This window comes from Mercenaria mercenaria, chromosome 7 (genome assembly GCF_021730395.1).
Source record: "Mercenaria mercenaria strain notata chromosome 7, MADL_Memer_1, whole genome shotgun sequence".
NCBI classification, from domain to species: domain Eukaryota; kingdom Metazoa; phylum Mollusca; class Bivalvia; order Venerida; family Veneridae; genus Mercenaria; species Mercenaria mercenaria.
In genome coordinates, this window is record NC_069367.1 from 6,550,551 (window position 1) to 6,572,240 (window position 21,690).

The window sequence follows — 21,690 nt, forward strand, 5'->3', positions numbered from 1 at the left end:
CGAACTAGAGATCGGTAATACGTGTTCGAGTTATCGGTACTTTGAGCCACTGCAACAAAGAACAACATATTTAGGCGGGATCTGACGCGGAGTTCGAGCAAAAGGTGTTGTTTGAACTATCCTAGTTTTTTTTAATTATACAAAAATGGCATTTGTCCCTGGTCATTCTAGGAGAGTAGACTTAGTTAAAACCCTCCGACTGATACTTCAGATCAAAAACGTCATATAGTATTTTGATTACTGACTGGCAAGCCATTCAATAAGTCTTTTATTACATGACATCAGAAATACTGAAAGGTGATTTTTTTCAAGTTTTGATTTCAGCCCAGCAAAATTTATTGTTGAAGAACAGACCGATTATATAATAGCACAAACTCCGATCGTCACTTTATATAAGGAGTCATTTAATCATGTCGACGACTAGATACGTTCGCAGTCACAAACACGTTTATATAAGAATAATACATTAGATCCGAATACAATCCTAACTTTTTAATAATCTATCGCCATCTCATTCTAATAAACAGACGTGTTGACTGGCAGGCATAGGTCATTGATGTAAACACAATAACAATCAATCATTGTTCGCTGCGCTCGTATTCTATCTGACTGATCGGTTCTCATGATGAATACATGCCTAGCACTGTGTGAAAACTTTCCATGTACTTTTCACAGACAGCAGTCTTTCATGTTTCTGATTTCTGCTTCTTCCGTTGTCTGGCTTTCCTACTACGTCTTGTAACCAAGACAAGAAAATTGACACTTCCGCTGACCACGAAACATGCTCCGGCCGCAAGAAAACTTAATGTATAATTCCCCGTAGCATCAAACAGCCAACCTGATAAAAAAAAACGACATTTTATCAGTGATATAACGCACAAAAAAATATTTTATTTCTTTCAGCCCGATGAGGAGAGTATATGTCCGATACAAACACACCTCCAAACCATTGTCAAAACTTAGACGATTGATGCTAAAACTTAGAGCGCCCGCTTCAAGTGCGAAAGGACGCGAGTTCGATCCTTGGCCGCGTCATACCATAGACGTAAACAAGAGCACCGCCTTGCGGGTGCTGAAGCTCATCTGGTTTTTTTGTATAAAAGAAAAATTGTCCTACCCATGGTCCAAAAAGGGCCATAATTCTTGCAAAAAGCAGGATGGAGTTATGTTCCCTAATGTACAGAGTCAGCTTATGATGGTGAACAACAGTAAGTTTCAAAGCAATAGCTTTGATAGTTTAGAAGAAAAGTTTACCTAATCATAAAACTTAACCAAGAAATCTGATTTTCTAAGTCCAAAAGGGGCAATAATTCTTGCAAAAAGCAGGAGAGAGTTATGTTTCTTAATGTACAGGGTCAGCATATAATGGTGAACAACTGTTGCAAGTTTCAAAGCAATAGCTTTGATAGTTTAGGAGAAAAGTTGACCTAAACATAAAACTTAACCAAGAAATCTGATATTTTCTAAGTCCAAAAGGGGCCATAATTCTTGCAAAAAGCAGGATGGAGTTATGTTACTTGCTGTACAGGGTCAGCTATTGATGGTGAACAAGTGTGGCAAGTTTCAAAGCAATACCTTTGATAGTTTAGGAGAAAAGCTGACATAAACATAAAACTTAACCAGGCAACGCCGACGCCGACGACGACGACAATAACTCATTATTTTTTTCAAAAAATCAGATGAGCTAAAAATGGTACTAGTAGCTTGCTTTGGTTGGCGCTCAGCATTAAGAGGATAGTACTAGGACTGGTCAGCCCTGAGTCAGTATAATGTGACTGGGTGGGGTATCATGTCACGTGTCTACGACGAGATACAGTGATGCAACACTATAAAGCTGAGCATTGTGCTCACTGCTACAAGTAGACACCGTCGTTTACTAGTATATGACTGAAAAATTGTTGAAAAAGACGTTAAATCCGAACACACACTGATGCTAAAACTGAAAACACCAGGCCTACAAACCATATTTCTAAATAAGAAAATGTCCGAAATCACGTTGCTTTAGGGTATGACCAACATAATGGTGACTTTTTCAAATGTTTAAAACAATGTTACTGCAACATAATGTATCCAGTGAGAGACTTGTATGCAATACCGTGCCGTTTTTTTGATAAATTTTGTATAATTCATTATATTTCCGCAAGCTCAAGTAGGGACAAATTTCAAAGTTGGCCACTGTCCAAAACGTTTGCAGAGAATTCATTTTACTATCAATTTTGATAAAAGAAACTTCAAACTATTGGTAAACAATTATAAAACACAAAATATGTGAATATCATTTTTACTAGGGTGCCTCAAGTGAAAGAATTTAATGAAACAGAATTCGTATTCCAACATTGAAAAGTTAAGGTCGAGTCCTGTGGGACTGTTTCAAATTTTGCTCACTTCATTCAGAAATAACTTCGGGCAGAATTAAAACCTACCTACATTTCTTCCACCATATGTAATCGTAATAGTTAAGGCAAAATAAAAAACTTTTACCGCATGTAACTCAGTATTTTTAAAGATGTCTAACTCTGCCCCCTTCTGTTTCAGAGGTAAATTCATTTTGAATTGCAAGAAATCACTTATAAAATGACAATTTTTCACTTCTGTACAATAAATCAATAATTAGTCTTGAAAAAAGTAAAAACTTACTAGAAAAAAAAAAAATAAGGAAAAAAACATTTTGGTCCCAGTGGGTCTTAAACCTACGCCCCTGAAAAATTCCAGTCAAAGTAGGATTTTTGTAGGAATTGACTCTTCAAAAGGAGGTACACTATTACACGGGTCATACCTTAAAACCTGGCATAGATCTAGGCAATTAAACGTTTTGTATTTTCAAAACAACCAACATTATATATCATTACAATAAACTACATCGGAAGACTGACCAAGAGCATCATATGCAGTTACTTTTCTTTCAGACAGAAAGTTAACTCGTTACTCTGCGTTACTATACTGTAACTAACCTGCAGCTGGGCTACCAATAAGTCCCGATATACCATACACCCACATTGTCAACCCGTGCATTGTCGCCATGTGTTTTTCGTCAATATATTCCAATAATACAATCGGCTGGACGCTGTACATTGCCCCTGGAAAGATATTATAATCCGCCATTTTCTCATTAGACCGCACAGAACTGCCAGTTATATCTTGATTAAGTACATACCATATGTCCATAATTAGTAATATACGAGGTTGATTTTTTGAAAATACTTTCATGCAACTACAGTAAAATTCTCTAGTTCGTGTGCACAAGTTTGTAATATAATTTCTAATAAAGAAGCAGGGTATCAGTTAGTCATATAAAGTACACCCGCTCTCATGTAGCCTGTCAGAGTTCTAAGAAAATTATATTTGAATGTCAATAAATTTGTGGTTTACGTGATTTTTCTCTCAAAGCTAAAAAGATTAGAAATCATAGGATAAAAAAATATCAAACAAAGATAACGAGTGTTTCGATCAGAAATAAGAAAGGTGCGGTCGTTTCTCAAATATTGCATTCATCTCATTTGGCACTGATGCATCGCTGAAACACGCGTACGAATACAAAAATGATAAGGTGTTTCTCGATGTGTGAGCGTCCCGGCTACACTACTTAAATTGCTTTAATTAAAAGTTAATGGAATAACACGCCATTTGCTTCAACGTCGGAAATCCTGAACTGAATATTTTTGTTGTTGGGTTTAACGTCGCACCGACACAATTATAGGGCATATGGCGACTTTCCAGCTTTGATGGTAGAGGAAGACCCCAGGTGCTCATCTGTGCATTATTTCATCTCCAACGAGCACCGGCATAGATAAAAACATAACAGCGGGAAGGAATTTTTGACCACTGGTCTTGGGACAGTTGACCCACTTGGAGTTTAATGTGTCCAACTAATTGATACGACCTGCAAAAAGGCAGGGCGTAATATTTACGAAGTAAATGGATTTTTATAAATGTCTTCTTTTTATTCTTTTTTATCATTTAATTAGCTAGAAAATTGCATGATGGCTTTAGAGTGACCGTTAATAGACGTAGCAAAAACTACCTGAAATCTTTTCTGACAATCTTCTGTATGTATTGAGTTAAAGTAGTTCAATTGTTTACTTTTTTCTGACCATCCTGTAATTCTTTTAACTTAAAATACTAGCATCCACGTATTTTGTGGCCTATACTTGCCTGACAACATGCCGTACATTACTGAATACGTAATAAGCGTCTCAAACATCGGGATCACAGTAACAATCATTGTCGTCACGCCGATTGATAAAATGGAACCACCCAGAAGACTCAGATTATGGACACATTTCATATCTGCTAACCATCCGGCACCAACTTGACTTATGGTTGCTGCAAGGATTTTTATCATTCAAATTCGTTTAAATCGCACAAGCACATAACTTTATCAGTACAGGTTAGCTAACAGTATAACAAAGAAGATTTTCAAAGTTTCATATATAATAAGTACATGACACATACATGAATTTAGGGCAGTAATTTGGACAATTGCAATAGAGAGTCAAACCCTTATATCACATGCCAAATATCAAAACTCTAAAGAAAAAGATTTTTAAAGTCTGATAGTTGAAAACCTATTTTTAATCAAAAGGACCCATATGTTCAATGAACTGGAACCATTTTAACAATCTTAAAAGAGGGCTACCCTGAGATCATTTGTGTAGTTTCATCGAAATCCATTCAGTGGTTCTGGAGAAGATTTTGTTTAAAGAAATTGTTGAATTAAACTGACTACGCCCTCTGGCAGCCAATGTTTTTTCACAAATCAGAAAATTTTGAGAAGATCACACAAGGACAATTATGGGATTTTTTAATCGGGCTAACAGTTTTAAACAAGATTTTCTAAATTTCTTCTATAAACATAAAGGGAAAAGTGACCAAGCCCCCTAGCAGCCATGTTATTTGTGGAAATGGAATAATCTGAACAATCTTGGTAGAGGGTCACACAAGAACCATTTGTGTACAATTATTTTAAAATCGGGCAAGCGGTTTCACACAATAAGATTTTTTTAAACTTTCCAATATATATAAGAGACCATGCCCTCTGGCGGTCATGTTTCTTGACAAATCGGTATGATTTGAACAATCTTGGTAAAGGGTCACACAAGAACCATATGTGTAAAATCATTCTAAAATCAGGCCAGCAGTTTCAACAAAGAATATTTTAAAGTTTGCACTATATACATATAGGGAAAAGTGACCACGTGACCTGGCAGCCATATTTTTGGCGAATCGGTATTATTTGAAAATTCTTGGTAGAGGGTGACATAAGAATCATTTGTGTGAAGTTATTTAAAATTCGGACCATCGGTTTAGGAGATGTCATTTGAAGATTTTTATATTTTTAGCTCTGGTAGCCCCTATGTGCAACCAAGCGGAACCGTTTGAACAACTTTGGGAGAGAAAAATCCAAGCCAAGTTTCATCAAAATCTATTCAGTGGTTTTTAAGATGCCTTTTATTTTTAACACAATTGTTGGCGACGGACGGACGACGGACACAGCGTGATCACAATAGCTCACCCTGAGCATTGCTCAGTTGAACTAAAAAGTGCATCGGACCACATATCTCGAGTTTATCCCTTCTTTCTGCAGTTAGTCCAAAATATCAGCAATCTTAAAAAATATGCATAAGTAAATAATATGTTAGAGTCATGATCCTACCTCCAATTCCGACTGCTGACAGCATCCAAGCACTCTGTGATGAACTACATTTGACGGTCAGTGCAAAATCAGGCAACATGCTGTATGGTACGAATTCTGGTATAGCTATGAACACGGTCGACAACATTAGAACAATGAAATTACTATTTGTCACTAACTCTTTGGGGAAAAGGTTTTCTATGAATGTATTTTTAAACTTGTCATTTTTAGTTTTGCCATTTAGTTCCCTGCTCTCCATATTGCACGTGTCTTTGTCATGTGTTAATGGTACCGATGTGTCATTTTCAGTCCTTGCGTCACAACCCGCGATATGTGTAGAAGATGTACGGTCTTTATTAGCACTGTTAGTTATTATAGTCATATTCAAACTTCTGTTTGAACCACAATATCTAGTTTCTGTTGTATCGGGGCATACATTAACTGAACGGACATCAGGAAAACTTCTTGAACAGACAGGATGCTCATTTGATTTTGAAACTGAACTGCCGGTTTCTGCATCAATATCAGTTGTCATGGGAAGCAAGGGGATACTTTGTGCTGTTTCAGCATTTCCATCTGATACTTCTTGGTTTGTATGGGTTTGCTGTTTATTCTTAGAGTCTTCCTCTACTTCTGCTTCATTTACTTCTGCGTCTCCTTCTACAAACGGTCGTAATAAAGACGCGCAAACACACTCATTTAATGTCACGCCTGCTAAAATAAACATTGACCCTCTCCATCCAAAGGTATCAATTATCAACCGTGCAACAGGAAGGAAAACAAATGTTCCTATCCCTCCGCCACAAAAAGTAATCCCTACAGCCAACGCTCTTCTCTTTTTGAAATATTTCCCAGTAGCAACATATCCAGACAGAAACACCATTCCAAAACCGAACCCTGAAATCAAAGTACAAGTCTATCAAACAAAAAAACACATGTACACGTCTTTAAAGAAAAAATATCTATTTTATATCACTTCGAATGAATATCTTAATGTATAATACCTCGAGCATATCTTTGAAACTTGCAAATATTCAAATAACGAAGATTAATTAATCAAAAACTGATTAATATGCAATTTAACCTTTACTCTGCTAAAGTTGTAAAATGGACTGGTCCATAATTCAATCTGGGTAGTACCATTTATTATTTGAAGGTGTGTTCACTGAAAATTTATTGACTGGAAAGCGAAAAGTGCGGACCATAATCAGCCTGCACGAATGTGAAGTCTGATCTTGATATGCACGGGTTGCAAAGGCAGAATCAATAGCCGCGAACTGGCTTAGGATTAATGGTGTCCATTTTTATTGGTGTTTTTGCCACTGACTGTTCCGACACTGAATATTTCCACTGTTTTCCTTTATTTCTTTGTGTTCATTCGTGATTCTTGTTGTCTTATTGTTTCATTCAAAGAAGTAAATTTGTTTTATAGCTCTTTGTTTCATTTTGCCATTTGCCATTTTTTGTACATCCTAAATATCATTTACACATCCATTCAAAAACTATTGCATAATTTCGTTTTTGTGGAAACTATAATCCTTGCAAGTGACATTTACTGCTAATCTGTCTTGTTGCTCTAAATAAAACCAAGAGAGCCATGATGGTCATATATCGATGCCCAGAGTTGATCTGGCCTACTGGTCTAAATTTTGACCCCACATGATCCATTTAAAATTGACCTAGAGATCATCAGACAAACATTCTGACCAATTTCATAAAGATTGGGTCACAACTGTGGCCTTTAGTGTCAACAAGTTTTTCCTTTGATTTGACCGCGTGACCTTGTTTTTGACCCCTTATTACCCAGATTCAAACTTAACCTAGAGGTCATCAAGACAAATATTCTGACCAATTCTCATGCGTTTCAACCTTAAACTGTGAACTCTTGAGTGTTAACAAGATTTTCCTTTCATCTGGGCCTACTGACATAATTTTAGACCCCACATGACCCCCAGTTTCAACATTGACCTAGAGATCATCTATACAAACTTTCTGACTAAGTTTCATAAAGATTGAATTACAGTTGTGGCCTCTAAAGTATAAACAAGCTTTTCCTTTGATTTGACTGGGTGACCTGGATTTTAACCCCATATGACCATGATTCGAACATGACCTAGAGGTCATTCAGACAAACATTCTGACCGATTCTCACGAGTTTCAAACTTAAACTAGACTCTAGTGTGTTAACAAGATTTTTTTTTATCTGGTCTACTGACCTAGCTTTTGACCCCACATGACCCAGTTCCATATTTGGCCTAGAGATCATCAAGACAAAACATTCGGACTAAGTTTTATAACAATTGGGTCACAACTGTGGCCTCTAGAGCGTTAACAAGTTTGACCAGGTGACTTAGGTTTTGACCCTACATGACCCAGATTCGAACTTTAGCTAAAGGTCATCAAGAGAAACATTCGGACCTATTCGCATGAGTTTCAAACTTAAACTGTTGACTTACGGACCTAGTTTTTGACCCCATATGACCCAGTTGCAAACTGATTTAGAGATAATCAAGACAATCATTCTGACTAAGTTTCATCAAGACTGTGTTACAACTGTGGCCTCCAGAGTGTTAACAAGCTTTTCCTTTAATTTGACCTGGTGACATAGTATTCTACCGCACATGACCCAAATTAGAACCTGACCTAGAAGTTCTCAAGACAAACATTCTGACCAATTGCCATGAGTTTCAAACTTAAACTATGGACTCTTGAATGTTAGCAAGATTTTCATTTGATCTGGGCCTACTGACCTTGTTTTTGACCCTACATGACCCAGTTTCAAAATTTACATAAAAATCATCTATACAAACATTCTAACTAAGTTTCATAAAGATTTAGTTACAACTGTGGCCTCTAGAGTGTTAACAGGCTTTTCCTTTTGACCCCACATGATCCAGTTTCAAAACTGACCTAGAGATCATCAAGACAAACATTCTGACCAATTTCATAAAGATTGGGTCACAACTGTGGCCTCTAGAGTGTCAACAAGTTTTTCCTTTGATTTGACCAAGTGACCTAGTTTTTGATCCAACATGACCCAGATCTGAACTTGACCTAGAGCTCAAGACAAACATTCTAACCGATTTTCATGAGTTTCAAACTTAAACTGTGAACTCTCGAGTGTTAACAAGGTTTTCCTTTAATCTGGCCTACTGACCTATTTTTGCCCCCACATGACCCAGTTTCATATGTGACCTAAAGATCATCAAGAAAAAGGTTCTGACCAAGTTTCATAAAGATTGGGTCACAACTGTGGCCTCTAAAGTGTTAAGTTTTACCTTTAATTTAATCGGGTGACCTAGTTTTAAACCCCACATGACCCGGATTAGAAGCTGGCCTAGAGGTCCTCCAAACAAACATTCTGACCCATTCGCATGAGTTTCAAACTTAAACTGTGAATTCTGGAGCGCTAACAAGACTTACCATGATATGGCCTATTGACCTAGTTTTTGACCCACATGACCCAGTTTCGCATATGGCATAGGAATCATCAAGATCAATATTCAGACAAAATTGCATGAATATAGGATTACAACTGTGGCCTCTATAGTGTTAACAAGCCTTTCCTTTGATTTGACCGGGTGACCTAGCTTTTGATCTCACATGACCCAGATTTGTTCTTGTCCTAGAGGTCATCAAGACAAATATTCTGACGAATTCTCATGAGTTTCAAACTTAAACTGTGGACTCTAGAGTGTTAACAAGATTTTCCTTAGATCTGGCCTACTGATCAATATTTTTTGATCCCATCTGACCCAGTTTCGATCTTGACCTAGAGATCATCAAGACAAACATTCTGACCAAGTTTCATAAAGATTGGGTCTCTAAAGTGTTTACAAGGCAAATGTTGAAGGACGAGGCACGACGCCGGACTATGACCGGGCACAATAGCTTACCTTGAGCACTTTGTGCTCTGGTGAGCTAAAACATGTAAAAGCCTCCAAAACGACGCAACATAATAATGTAAACACTTTCTATCTTAAAGTCAAGAGAAGAAAATCCTAAAATTATTGTATGAAATTGAAGCACAAAAGACACTTACTATTAAGTGCTGCCTGAAGAAAGCAACATTTAGACACCCAGAAAAAAAATATTCATCGCACATTTGTTTACCTTGTAGTGCACCGAAAGTAAAATACAGGTAGTAGAGATTAGGTGTAAAATAACTCAGCAGGAATGCCACAGTTGTGATAAGTGAACCTGCCATTGTACCAATTCGGTATCCAAACCTGTTAACGATGTATGCCGAGATGGGACCTGGAAATCAAACAAAAGTAATCACGTTTGGAATGCAGTTTACATTTGTTCATAACCTTTGAATGTGTTTTCGTTGAATCCACAAATTAAACCTGGGGCCTCTGTGGCCGAGTGGTTAATGTCGCTGACTTCCAATCACTTGCCCCATTACCGTTGTGGGTTCGAGCCTCACTCGGGGCGTTGAAATCTTCATGAGAGGAATCCATCCAGCTGGCTTGCGGAAGGTCGTAGTTTCTACCGAGGTGCCCGCTCGTGATGAAGTAATGCACAAAGGAGCACCTGGGTTCTTCCTCCACCATCAAATCTGGAAGGTTCCCACATGACCTATAATTGTGTCGGTGCGACGTTAAACCCAACAAAAACAAATTAAACCAGCAATTTAGTCACTTACTTAGCACTGATAAGTGTTGTTTTTTTCATAACATGTGGTCTGTTGACTCTGTTAACATGAGCATTTCATTATTAGCTCGACTATTCGAGGAATAGTCTAGCTATTCTACTCACCCTGGCGTCGGCGTCGGCGTCGGCGTCACACCTTGGTTAAGTTTTTGCATGCAAGTACATACAGCTATCATTTAAAGGCATATAGCTTTGAAACTTATTTATTCTTTTTCTAGGTCAATTACCAACCTCACTGGGTCAAGTTCCATAACTCTAACATGTATTTTGAGCAAATTATGCCCCCTTTTGGACTTAGAAAATTCTGGTTAAAGTTTTACATGCAAGTTACTATCTCCAAAACTAATGCAGATATTGAATTGAAACTTCACATGTGTCTTCGGGGTTATAAAACTAGTTGATAGCACCAAGTCCCATAACTCTGACCTTCATTTTGGCTGAATTATGCCCCCTTTTGGACTTAGAAAATTCTGGTTAAAGTTTTGCGTGCAAGTACATACAGCTATTACTAAAAGGCATATAGATTTGAAACTTATTTTTTCTTTTTCTAGATCAATTACCTACCTCACTGGGTCAAGTCCCATAACTCTGACATGTATTTTGGCCAAATTATGCCCCCTTTTGGACTTAGAAAATTCTGGTTAAAGTTTTGCGTGCAAGTACATACAGCTATTACTAAAAGGCATATAGATTTGAAACTTATTTTTTCTTTTTCTAGATCAATTACCTACCTCACTGGGTCAAGTCCCATAACTCTGACATGTATTTTGGGCAAATTATGCCCTCTTTTGGACTTAGAAAATCCTGGTTAAAGTTTTACATGCAAGTAACTATCTCCAAAACTACTACAGATATTAAATTGAAACTTTACATTCGTCTTCGGGGTTATAAAACTAGTTGATAGCACCAAGTCCCATAACTCTGACATGTATTTTGGGCAAATTATGCCCCCTTTTCGACTTAGAAAATCCTGGTTAAAGTTTTGCGTGCAAGTACATACAGCTATTACCAAAAGGCATATAGCTTTGAAACTTATTTATTCTTTTTCTAGGTCAATTACCAACCTCACTGGGTCAAGTTCCATAACTCTTAACATGTATTTTGAGCAAATTATGCGCCCTTTTGGACTTAGAAAATTCTGGTTAAAGTTTTACATGCAAGTTACTATCCCCAAAACTAATGCAGATATTGAATTGAAACTTAACATGTTTCTTCGGGGTTATAAAACTAGTTGATAGCATCAAGTCCCATAACTCTGATATGTATTTTGGACAAATTATGTCCCCTTTCGAACTTAAAACTCTTTTGATATTTAACATTTTGGGTAATAATTTCCTGCTTCTGTGACAATATTTCGAATAGTCGAGCTTGGCTGTCTTACGGACAGCTCTTGTTATTATTACTGCTCCTGCCTAAATGAAAAGCCGTTATAGTTTCTGATATTGTCGATTTACTTTATACTAATTTTGAAGCAAGTACTACAACTTATATTAATCACTCCCGACACCTCATTCCTGATGGAATCCACGACATGCAGATCCCAATTCCTATTTATTGTACACAAGCACCTGAAAATACCAACAGACTGGAAACCAAACTATTACATAATATAACTGCACGGGAAATACGTACTCATGTTGCTAACAGCTCATTTATCTTTAAAAGAAGATATCAATAACTCACTGAAAATTTCGACTGTAGGATTTATATTAAGATGTATAAAAATGGTGACCTGTTTCAAAACGCTGTAAACGTTGTACGTGAATAACTCTCCAACTGATTATTTTGCACAAAACTAACAAACAACAATTGCATTTTACCTCCAAGATTAAACACACTAAGCATGATGCTGCCAACCCATGCAGTCTGGCCTTTGCCTTTATTGAATTCGTTCAGGAACTCGACAAAGTAAAGACCGTACGAGAAACGCACACCATCCTGGATAGCTTGAAGGAAGAAAGCGGCTACCACGATCACCCAGGCATATCCTCTATCTCTAACCGTCGGTTTCATCTTCACTTGTTTATTTGTCATAGTGAGCTAGGAGCTGAAGTTAAAGACAAAAAAATATTTTCAAGGTGCGTAAAATGTAATAAAACAAGTAAATTCGATGAATTGGTATCCCCCGCCGAAAGGGTTTGTGGTGTGGAATGGCAAAAAAATATATCCGGCAAAAAGTTAAGGATGTTAATAAGAAGCAAATAATTTCATTAGTCAAAATCAATTTAACAGAAAACAAATGTTTAATAAAAAGGTACATAATAAATGTATGATACTTTTATCCTGACTAAAGAATTTATTTTGAATGGGATATGCTTACTGTAGTAAGCTTAGCTTTTAAAATTAAATGCAGTTAACTGAAATGTGAGCTTGAAGTTTAACTGGAACGAAATATTGTCTTTGAGTGGTTTGGCACCAGGTGTTGCTGTTTAACATGTACACTTGAACTTAAAAGAACAGACGTTCTTAAGAGAACACAGGTAAAATATCTTGAACATGGCTTAGGACAAGGTTTGTGCAGTCACAACTTAATATATTTATTTTTTAGGGGGTGGGGTGCGGGAGAACGGGAGAGGAAACAAAATTTCACATGTTGATTATTAATATTGATGGAAAAATAAAAATGAAAAAAAAGGGTAAAAGGGTGAAGTTGTGGGGGGGGGGGGGCAGAGGATGCATGATCAGTGGTGGGCATGACTGGTCGGAGGAGGGAGGTGGGGGAATGGTACAACTTGCATGTTGAAAAAAAAATCATGGAAGGTTTGAAAAAAATCTAAAATAAGAAATGAAAAAAAAATTATTTTTTTTTGGAAGGGGGCGGGGAGGGGTGGGGGAGGGGGAGGGGGTGTGACCAGGTGGGTGTGCAACTTCATATGTTTATAATAAATGTTCACAGAAAAGAATGAAAGAAATTTAATGAAATTCTGCCAAATGGTAAATTTGTTATGTACAAATATGTGGATTTTTAGAAAATTAAAGGGCAATAACTCTAAAGTTACAAAAGAAACCCGTTCGAAATTGTGTGTGCACAACCACATTATAGTGCTCTAAATTCTGTTAAAGTTTCATAGTTCAAGGTCAAATATATCTAAAGTTATGATGCAGAAATTGCCATATCTATAGATCTATAGTACCCTATAGCTAACACTGGAAACTTCTAATGGCCATAACTCTGGCATTACTTGGGCAATCTGTCTGAAACTTGATGAGCCCCATAACCTCATAGTGGTGAACATGTATATGAAGTTTGTTTTAAAAAATTTAAATAAGGATTTTTTTTACGGGGGGGGGGGGGGGGGGTTGTCGGGGGATAGGGAGGGATGTAATCAAGGAAAGGGGGTGACCAGGTGTGGGTACACAACTTCACATGTTTACAATAAATTTTCATGAAAAAGAATGAAAGAAATTTAATGAAATTCTACCAAATGGTAAGTTTGTTATGTACAAATATGTGGATTTTTATACAATTAAAGGGCAATAACTCTTAATTTACAAATAAATCCGAACAAAATTGGGTGTACACAACCACATTATGGTGATCAAAATTCTGTTTAAGTTTCATAGTTCTAGGTCAAATATATCAAAAATTATGATGCAGAAATTGCCATATTTATAGTACCCTATATAGCTAACACTAGAAATTTCTAAGGGCCATAACTCTAGTGTTACTCGGGCAATCTGACTGAAACTTGACGGGTCGCAAGAACTCATGGTGGTGAACATGTATATGAAGTTTTAAATAAATATTCCCAACCATTTCCTAGATATGGCTCCGGACGGACGGACGGACGGACGGAAGGAAGGACGGACGGACGGACGGACAACGCCAAAACTATATCCCTCCGACTTTCGTCGGGGGATAATAAGCAGTGTTACATGTTCAACCGAGGAAATACTTGGGGAATAAAATAACTTTATTTTGTTTACTGATAATAAATACTTCCTGGTTTCAAACTCGTTCAGTGTCTTCTGTTTTTGCCTGTACGTGTGTATGCATTAGTGATCTCGATTTCGATGACATCTTTTGTTTTTTATGTGTCTTAGTATATGTAACTTCATGTGTTTATCTTTTGACTATAAATGTAACACAACTGTATAACTGTCAATCACAATTTTCACCAAGAAATGCAGAATTTATGGATGTATAATTCCTTAAATCTTTTGACATTCTTTTCTCTTCATAAGAATGTGTCTACCATACCAATATTTTATGTACAAATGTATGTAACAGAAACATTGTAACATCATTTAAATCATTTATGTTAAATGAAAAGGTTGTAAAAATCATTTGTCAAATTTTCTCCACATTTAAGTAGATGTAATTATATATATGTTTCACTGTTCGTCATACCTGCCAGTAGTAGTATGTATGCTTGTTATGCCATGACGGGCTAATAGCCATTATGAAATAAACTCTCTAAACTCTCATCTTTTCAAGTTAATACGTATCGAATAATTAGTAACACCACGTCCAATCGTTACTTTGAAAAACTGGATCAGTATCAAACTGAGCGGTTTTGGTGATTTTGGTCAAGAAAATTGGCCTCTTCTGGTATCAATAAATTATAGTAAAAAGACGGCATGTGGAAATGTGCTCTGGAAATTGCGGAAGGCTCATTGCTATATGTCTTCCAAAATAAAAGCAACATGTGTTCCTGATCCGGTTTTTCAGAGTAACGATTGGACGCGGTGATCATGGATGTAAACATACCGGTATATCTAAGGCTCGTTTCACATTTTAAGAATACCGCCACGTTAAATCCTGTGCTCCAATTGTTTCTAAATACATAATAGATTTTGAAATTTATACTTTGCTCTCAAGAAACAGTAAACAAAATATGACTTACTATCACTAAATATCTTTGTCCTGAACCCCGATGCACTCATTTCCTTCTAAAAGCTGCAAAAATTAAACTTTTGAGTTCAGGTATAAAAATCCCATCACAGCTTTATCTTAACATTCTTCATATACGATATCAGTGTTTGCACTAAATAACGCAAAGCTCTGAGATAAGCTGAGCGAAGAGCATTTTATCAACATGTCGCAGGGTCAAGTATACACTGCCCGTAGTTTAGGTTTTCTGTATGTTTATGATATGTATGCCCCGTGTTGTCCTCCGTAGTCGTTGTAATTAGTCCGTAATCGTCTTCCGTAGTCTAGTTGTTGTATTAGTCGTGTTTAGGAATTATTCTTCATATACATCTCATCATAAATGATTTACAGTTTACTTTGTGTCAGTGCCGTGGTGAAAACCCTGTGTTAGTAGCAATATGGTTTAATAGTCCAACAAATTTGACGCGATCCTAAGAAATACTGAGATATTTTTTTCATATGGACAATATCTCCAATCGCGTCAAAGACTCGAAAAACCAAAATACATGTAGTGGAATTAATTTCCGATGAAATTTTCATCGCTGCTGACGCATTATATGCTATGTTTTAAATAACAAATTTGCAATAAATTCAAATAGAACTCAAATGTATCGAAAGTGAATTCTCAAATTATTATCAAATAATATCCAAAACTACTAATTTTCTGGTGATTTTAACCTAAGTGTGTACTGTACACGATCAATGTTTACCGTGTATACACGCAAATATGCGCAAGCGATAACATCAATAACTTTACATAACCATGATGACTGTGTACTGTGATTTATCCTCCATTGTTTTGACGTTTAGATTCAGCGTTCGACACTAACGGTGTCCCGGGATCCCGAGGACACCAAAAATCTGCAAGGGATCCTAAAGTTCACAATTTCGGTGTTCCGTCGGGACTCTTGATTTTCAGATAAAATATGATTCTAAAAAAATGAAATTCCCCAGTCTTGTTCGCTCAAACATCGGTCTTTTGCTAAGCCAGGGCGTTCAGTTGACCCTAGGTCCCGGGTTTTGACCCGCGAAAATCGAGAAAAACTCGTATTTTACCCGCATAAATTACGGCACGTGCGTCGGCTTGACTCGCGGAAATTTACTTAGATGCGTTCCAAGTTCGATAGTTCTGCCCCCTGTCAATCAAAATCCCAGTGAATTTCAATATTGTTCGCCGGTACAAGCGGAAAAATGGCAGTAGGCGGAGCGTCGTATGTTAATTAGCTACCGACAGATGTCAGTCACGCCACGCGCCAAATGACACTTGCTTATCTCGAGGTTTGTATTTAGTACAATATGCCTTGTCATGATCAATGTTTACAAATTAATTGATAAACAATGCAGCCTTAGATTATCGTGTTTGTACCATCATTTTGTGTGCTCGATACGATTACATGAGCCGGTCGGCCGTTACGGTCTATAACAAATTTATTATCGTTGCCGAGGCTTTGTTTGGGCAAAACAAATTAAATAAGCAGAAATTATACGTGGTATAATGAGAAAATAAAGTTAAAACAGTTCTCTTTTCAAGAACTTTAACTGTTACTTTTGTTTTTCGTATTTGTCACTCGTTTTCTAGACCGACATTTTCGAACATTTTTATCATTTCTTACAAGATTTTTCTAGTACAAACTAAAATAAAAAGCCAATAAAACGTCTGCATTTACGAAAAATATGATCACTGTTGCCAAAGCAGCTCTTATTTAGAAAAATTTGCTAATAATAAAAGCATGCAAACACTAAACCCCACCCACTTTTAGGCAATGTGCTATTTTAAAATAAAACAACTAAAATATGAAATGTTTAAGAAAATCTGTTATGACCAAAGTACTAGTTTTAGATAAAGTCTGTGGGAGTTGCATTAATAAGGCCTAAAAAATCTTTGTATCTGGTAACATGCTCAAAAAATTAGGGTAGGTAGGTCGGAACATTTTTATTTTTTTTTTATTTAAGGGAGACTTCGGAATTGTCAAAAAAATGATTACAAATAAGGGGGTTATAAGGGGGAATGAACTAGGCGGCATACATTTAGACGAACTACAACAAATGGCAGAGGAGTGCGATGGTAGTGAAGATGAGGGGGAAGAAGACCTGGACAGAAATGACATTATTCTTTTACTGCAAAAGTCATACAAGCTATTGTTGTCATTGATGTAAAATGGAAATAAAGTGGAAATAAATTACATGTAGTACTGTAAACAGTTGTGTTTGTTAGATTTTAGTTTTTTATGTTCTTACCACATTTTGTTATCAGGGACTCCTAATTTTCAGCAGGGATTCCTAAATTTCCCAGCAGGTAGGCTATTCCTTTGGGATACCTGGCAAAAAAGTTAGTGTCGAACGCTGCAGATTGCCCCGTCACAAATATAAAACAATCTGAACGTCGAATTATTGTGACTACAGTGCCATATATGGCCCAAAAACACAACACTTTCCACACCCTTCGTTTTTTGTATCCTGGTTACATAGGATACATAGGGATACACTGTATTTTCAGATTTTTTGTTATCCCAAGGTTACATTTAACACACTATAGAAAGTTTTGTGTTTTTAGGACATATCTATACAGTGCTTAAGATCACAACATATAGTCATATTTATAAAGACGAAACTTTTGGTGGCACGTTTTTGGGCTCGTTTGAAGTGTTTACAAATAAATATATTGATTTCTGATGTATTTTCCTCTATTACTTGTAATCTGACACTTTCAAAGTAGAGATGGTACTAAAGTTTTAAATTACGAAAAACGACTTCAAAAAATAACGTCGGAACGTCGGTTGCTTATATATAACAATTAAGACCTCAGTATAGTACTTAAAAGTTCCATAAGGCTTTTGATTTGATGTTAAAAACCGATATTGCTGCTGTCCAAATAGAGACTACACATAAGTAAATAGTTAGAAAAAAAGCTTTCAATATAACATAATGATATAACGGAGTCAATGTCATAAAGGGAGATAATCAAAACTGCATTTCATAGTAATTTCTATTATGTTAATCTTATAGTCAAATACACGAGGAAACAGCTATTAAACATTGGATTTAACAAGAAAATAGTTTATCTTATGTTCAAAACAATAAATGTGCCAGCCACATTTTAATCAAAGGCATAATGACCTTTTAAGTCTTGGTTTGATCATTATGAAGGGTGTTTTTAAGATTTTCTGAATCTTCTCATTTAATTATGTTGTGCAGTATTTGAATAAGTGTTACATACTAAATACATTAATGCTTGGAATATTTACAAGCTTTACTTGGACATTTATAAAACTGATAAGATTCTTATCAATGGTTAAGAACAGATATATGTGTACTAAATGAACGTTTTAAATGCATATTTGAAACATTTAATATTCATGAGTATGCAAATAAGCTGAAAAACTCTTAATTAATATTTATGAAGAACATTATTCCAAACTTAAAACATCTTTCCATCTCAAAATATGTGAGATATGTAAATATTGTCAGTTTTTTTTTTAAAAAAAATTTAATTATTAATATACCCCACCCACGTTAGTCCAAATAATTGTACTCGAGAGTTGAATATCGTTATATTTTTTTGACTTGTCGATATCCGCCTCCGAGTACAAACCAGAAAAGGTAAAGAATGTGATAGCACTGTCCTCTTCTTTGTGTAAGTAACACCCAATGGAATCCGTTGGGCGGGAATTATGTTATAATAATGCAACGGATAAAAAAAGAAATACATACATAGAAAGCCTGTATTTTTTCCTTTTCAATGATGTATATATTACCGAGATTTCTTGAGAAAAATTCAAACTATGGCAGTTAAAAAAATGCCAAGGTTTAGCACGAGTGTACTACATATTGGAAAATGGCCGGTCACCGGTAAACACATTACTACACGAAGCGTTTTCATTGGCCACGCCTCCAACCGCCATTACATGAAGACGATTGAAACGTTAGAGGTTTAAATTTCTTACAACAGAAATTCTTGATAAATATGTCCTGTTCTTATGTTTTTTATTTACTGTTTATGATTTAAAACAACAGGCAAGATGTTAGGGCTAAAGAAAAATCGTGACTACTGATAAATCGTAATTTCAATCGACCACAGTTTTGATTGTTTCTGGTTGAGACCTCTAGGTAGACAACGTAAAATATCAAAATGTAAAATCGGTCTACCCGAGGTCTCATTATTTAGACTACCACCCACGTTTGACAGTATTTACTCTCGCAAACAATAAATAATGCTACAAACAGATATATATTTGTATAAAGTAATGCTTGAAATGTAATTCTGCTTATTATTAACCATTTATAAACACAAATAGTGAAGATTTGATCTTTGCATTATTCGAAAATGTCATTTTTAACAAATTATCTGCCCAATTTTTTTTTTAATTTTCATGAATATTTATATTTGACGTTCATACAGTCGCCAATTTACAAACCCCTTTCAGGGCCTCACTTCATGTGAGTTTGCTTACTAAATATAGAGGATCTAAATATGAATTATGTAAAGTTTTCAGCAAATGTTAAGCTTTATTTTGATACCGACCACTGATTACAATTTGCAGCAATAAAATATGTTACAGATAAAAAAAAACCTCATTTTCTGTTCAGGTTTATCATCAGAACCAGTAAGTGTGAAAACCAATGTGAATCTTGTTTTCACTGAAAGCATAATTGTCAAAGTGGTGTGATGTTTGTAGGTGTAAACAAAATGTTTCGTCAGTTTATCCCAGAAAAAAATGTAAAACACTGAAAAAATCAAACCTACTTTCGATTCCAATGACGGTAATAACACAGAATCCGCCCTGAAATTGCTGCTGATTCCGTTACTGAAATCGTCAGAAATCATTACTTCGTGTGACCGATATCACTGGATCTGAAATTGTGACATCGACACAGTTGTCAAAATCGCCTCTACAAAAGAAGATATATGCTGAAGGGGAAGTAACTATATCTTTCATATAATTTGACAAATGGCGAGGCGTAACGTAAGGGAAGTAACTTATTTCTGACAGAATAACAAGTGTAATATAGACATTTTTTTTGGAGCGCTTCAGTGTTTCTTAAATTCATTATTAAAAAATGTCTGACACATCACTTCCAAAAATGAATTACCGTATAAATGTATTGATATAGAGCTCTAGATTTTTCATTACACTATCACGAGAAGTTTCAAGTTATAACCAGTAAATGGTGCGTGCCTATTACAAACACATGTGGCAGTAACATAGGATACAGTATGGGTCCATGAGCCATATTCACTTAAATTTATTACAATAGATCTAATAATGTTTTATGAGAAAAAATGACAATAAGCCACAGGTGCATTTTTTTTTCAAAATGGCATTTTGTCATTTTTTTTCTAATAAAACATTATAGCTATATAGAATCTAGGCTAATTGTAATAAATTTGAGTGTATATGACTCATGGACCCATACTGTATCCTAGGTAAGTTACTGCCACCTGTGTTACGAAACACACAGATAGCGTATTTGGGTTCTCTTATATATTTTTGGTAAAATTATCTTAGCAGACTAGGCATTCCCCCTCCCCACGGTATATTGTAGGGTATATCGTCTCGATCGGGATTTAAGTATGGCCCGTGTAATTATAAATAGTGTACATGGTATTCAATTCCTCTAATAAACCGACTTTGACTGGATTTTTTTCAGGGAGCGTAGGTTCAAGCCCCTCTGGGACCAATTTTTTTATCTTTATTTTTCCTTTTTTTAGTATGTTTTTACTTTTTCAAGACTAATTATTGATGTATTGTACAAAAGTGTTTTTTTTCTTTTCATGTTATAAGTGATTTCTTGCTATTCAAAGTGAATTTACCCCTGAAACAGAAGGGTGCAGAGTTAGACATCTTTAAAAATACTGAGTTACATGTGGTAAAAGTTCTTTATTTTGTCTTCACCCTTTAGATTACATATTGTGGAAGAAATATAGGTAGGTTTTACTTCTGCCCCGAGGTTATTTCTGGATGAAGTGAGCGAACTTTAAAACAGTCTCACAGGACTCGACCTTAATTTTTCAATGTTGGAGTACGAATTCTGTTTCATTAAATACTTTACTTGAAGCACCCTAGAAAAAATGATATTGGCAGTTCTATTTTGTGTTTATAATTGTTTACCAATAGTTTGAAGATTCTTTTACCAAAATTGATGGTGTAATGAATTTTCTGCATATGTTTTGGACAGTGGCCATCACTTTAAAATTTGTCTCTTCTTTCAGCTTGCGGAAATACCGTGAATTATACAAAATTTATTAAAAAAAAAAACGGAACGGTAAAAGTTGTTTAAATTTTGCATACAAGTCTCTCACTGGATACATTACATTGCTGTAACATTGTTTTAAACATTTGAAATATTCGCCATTAGGTGGGTCATACCTTAAATAATATGCACCAATCGGTGTAACGGGGATAACAGACTTTATAAAGAATGTGCTAATACTCATACCATAATGTAAACTTAGCAAGATACATCTATAAAAGTTCAGTATTTTTATGGGTGTGGGAATTTAGCCAGAGCAACCAGAACAGCCAGAGTA

General features: G+C 35.8%; 1 protein-coding gene across 3 annotated transcripts; it reads right to left on the reverse strand.

Annotated features, from left to right (window-relative positions):
* Positions 1–226: 226 nt before the first annotated feature.
* LOC123554953 (monocarboxylate transporter 12-like) lies at positions 227–20,089 on the reverse strand. 3 transcript variants are annotated; one of them, XM_053547454.1, is made up of 8 exons: positions 19,906–20,089; positions 15,136–15,188; positions 12,109–12,335; positions 9,746–9,889; positions 5,654–6,529; positions 4,153–4,323; positions 2,952–3,077; positions 227–838 (listed from the first exon to the last, which is right to left on the reverse strand). In XM_053547454.1, exons 3-8 carry the CDS (start codon positions 12,320–12,322, stop codon positions 687–689), a joined length of 1,683 nt encoding a protein of 560 aa, XP_053403429.1. In that variant the 5' UTR covers positions 12,323–12,335; positions 15,136–15,188; positions 19,906–20,089; the 3' UTR covers positions 227–686. The 3 variants fall into 3 exon arrangements, with proteins under 3 accessions (XP_053403429.1, XP_053403427.1, XP_053403428.1); XM_053547452.1 differs by lacking the exon at positions 15,136–15,188; XM_053547453.1 differs by lacking the exon at positions 19,906–20,089 and having other exon boundaries at positions 15,136–15,383.
* Positions 20,090–21,690: the final 1,601 nt, after the last annotated feature.

Bases quoted from the DNA above. Each gene is read 5' to 3' on its own strand.
- LOC123554953 (XM_053547452.1), bottom strand. From the start codon at position 12,322: ATGACAAATAAACAAGTGAAGATGAAACCGACGGTTAGAGATAGAGGA. The intron at 6,530-9,745 runs GTAAACAAATGT...CTTTGATTTCAG, and splicing joins TACTTTCGGTGCACTACAAG to GGTTCGGTTTTGGAATGGTG. The intron at 4,324-5,653 runs GTAGGATCATGA...AAATCCTTGCAG, and splicing joins GTCAGCAGTCGGAATTGGAG to CAACCATAAGTCAAGTTGGT.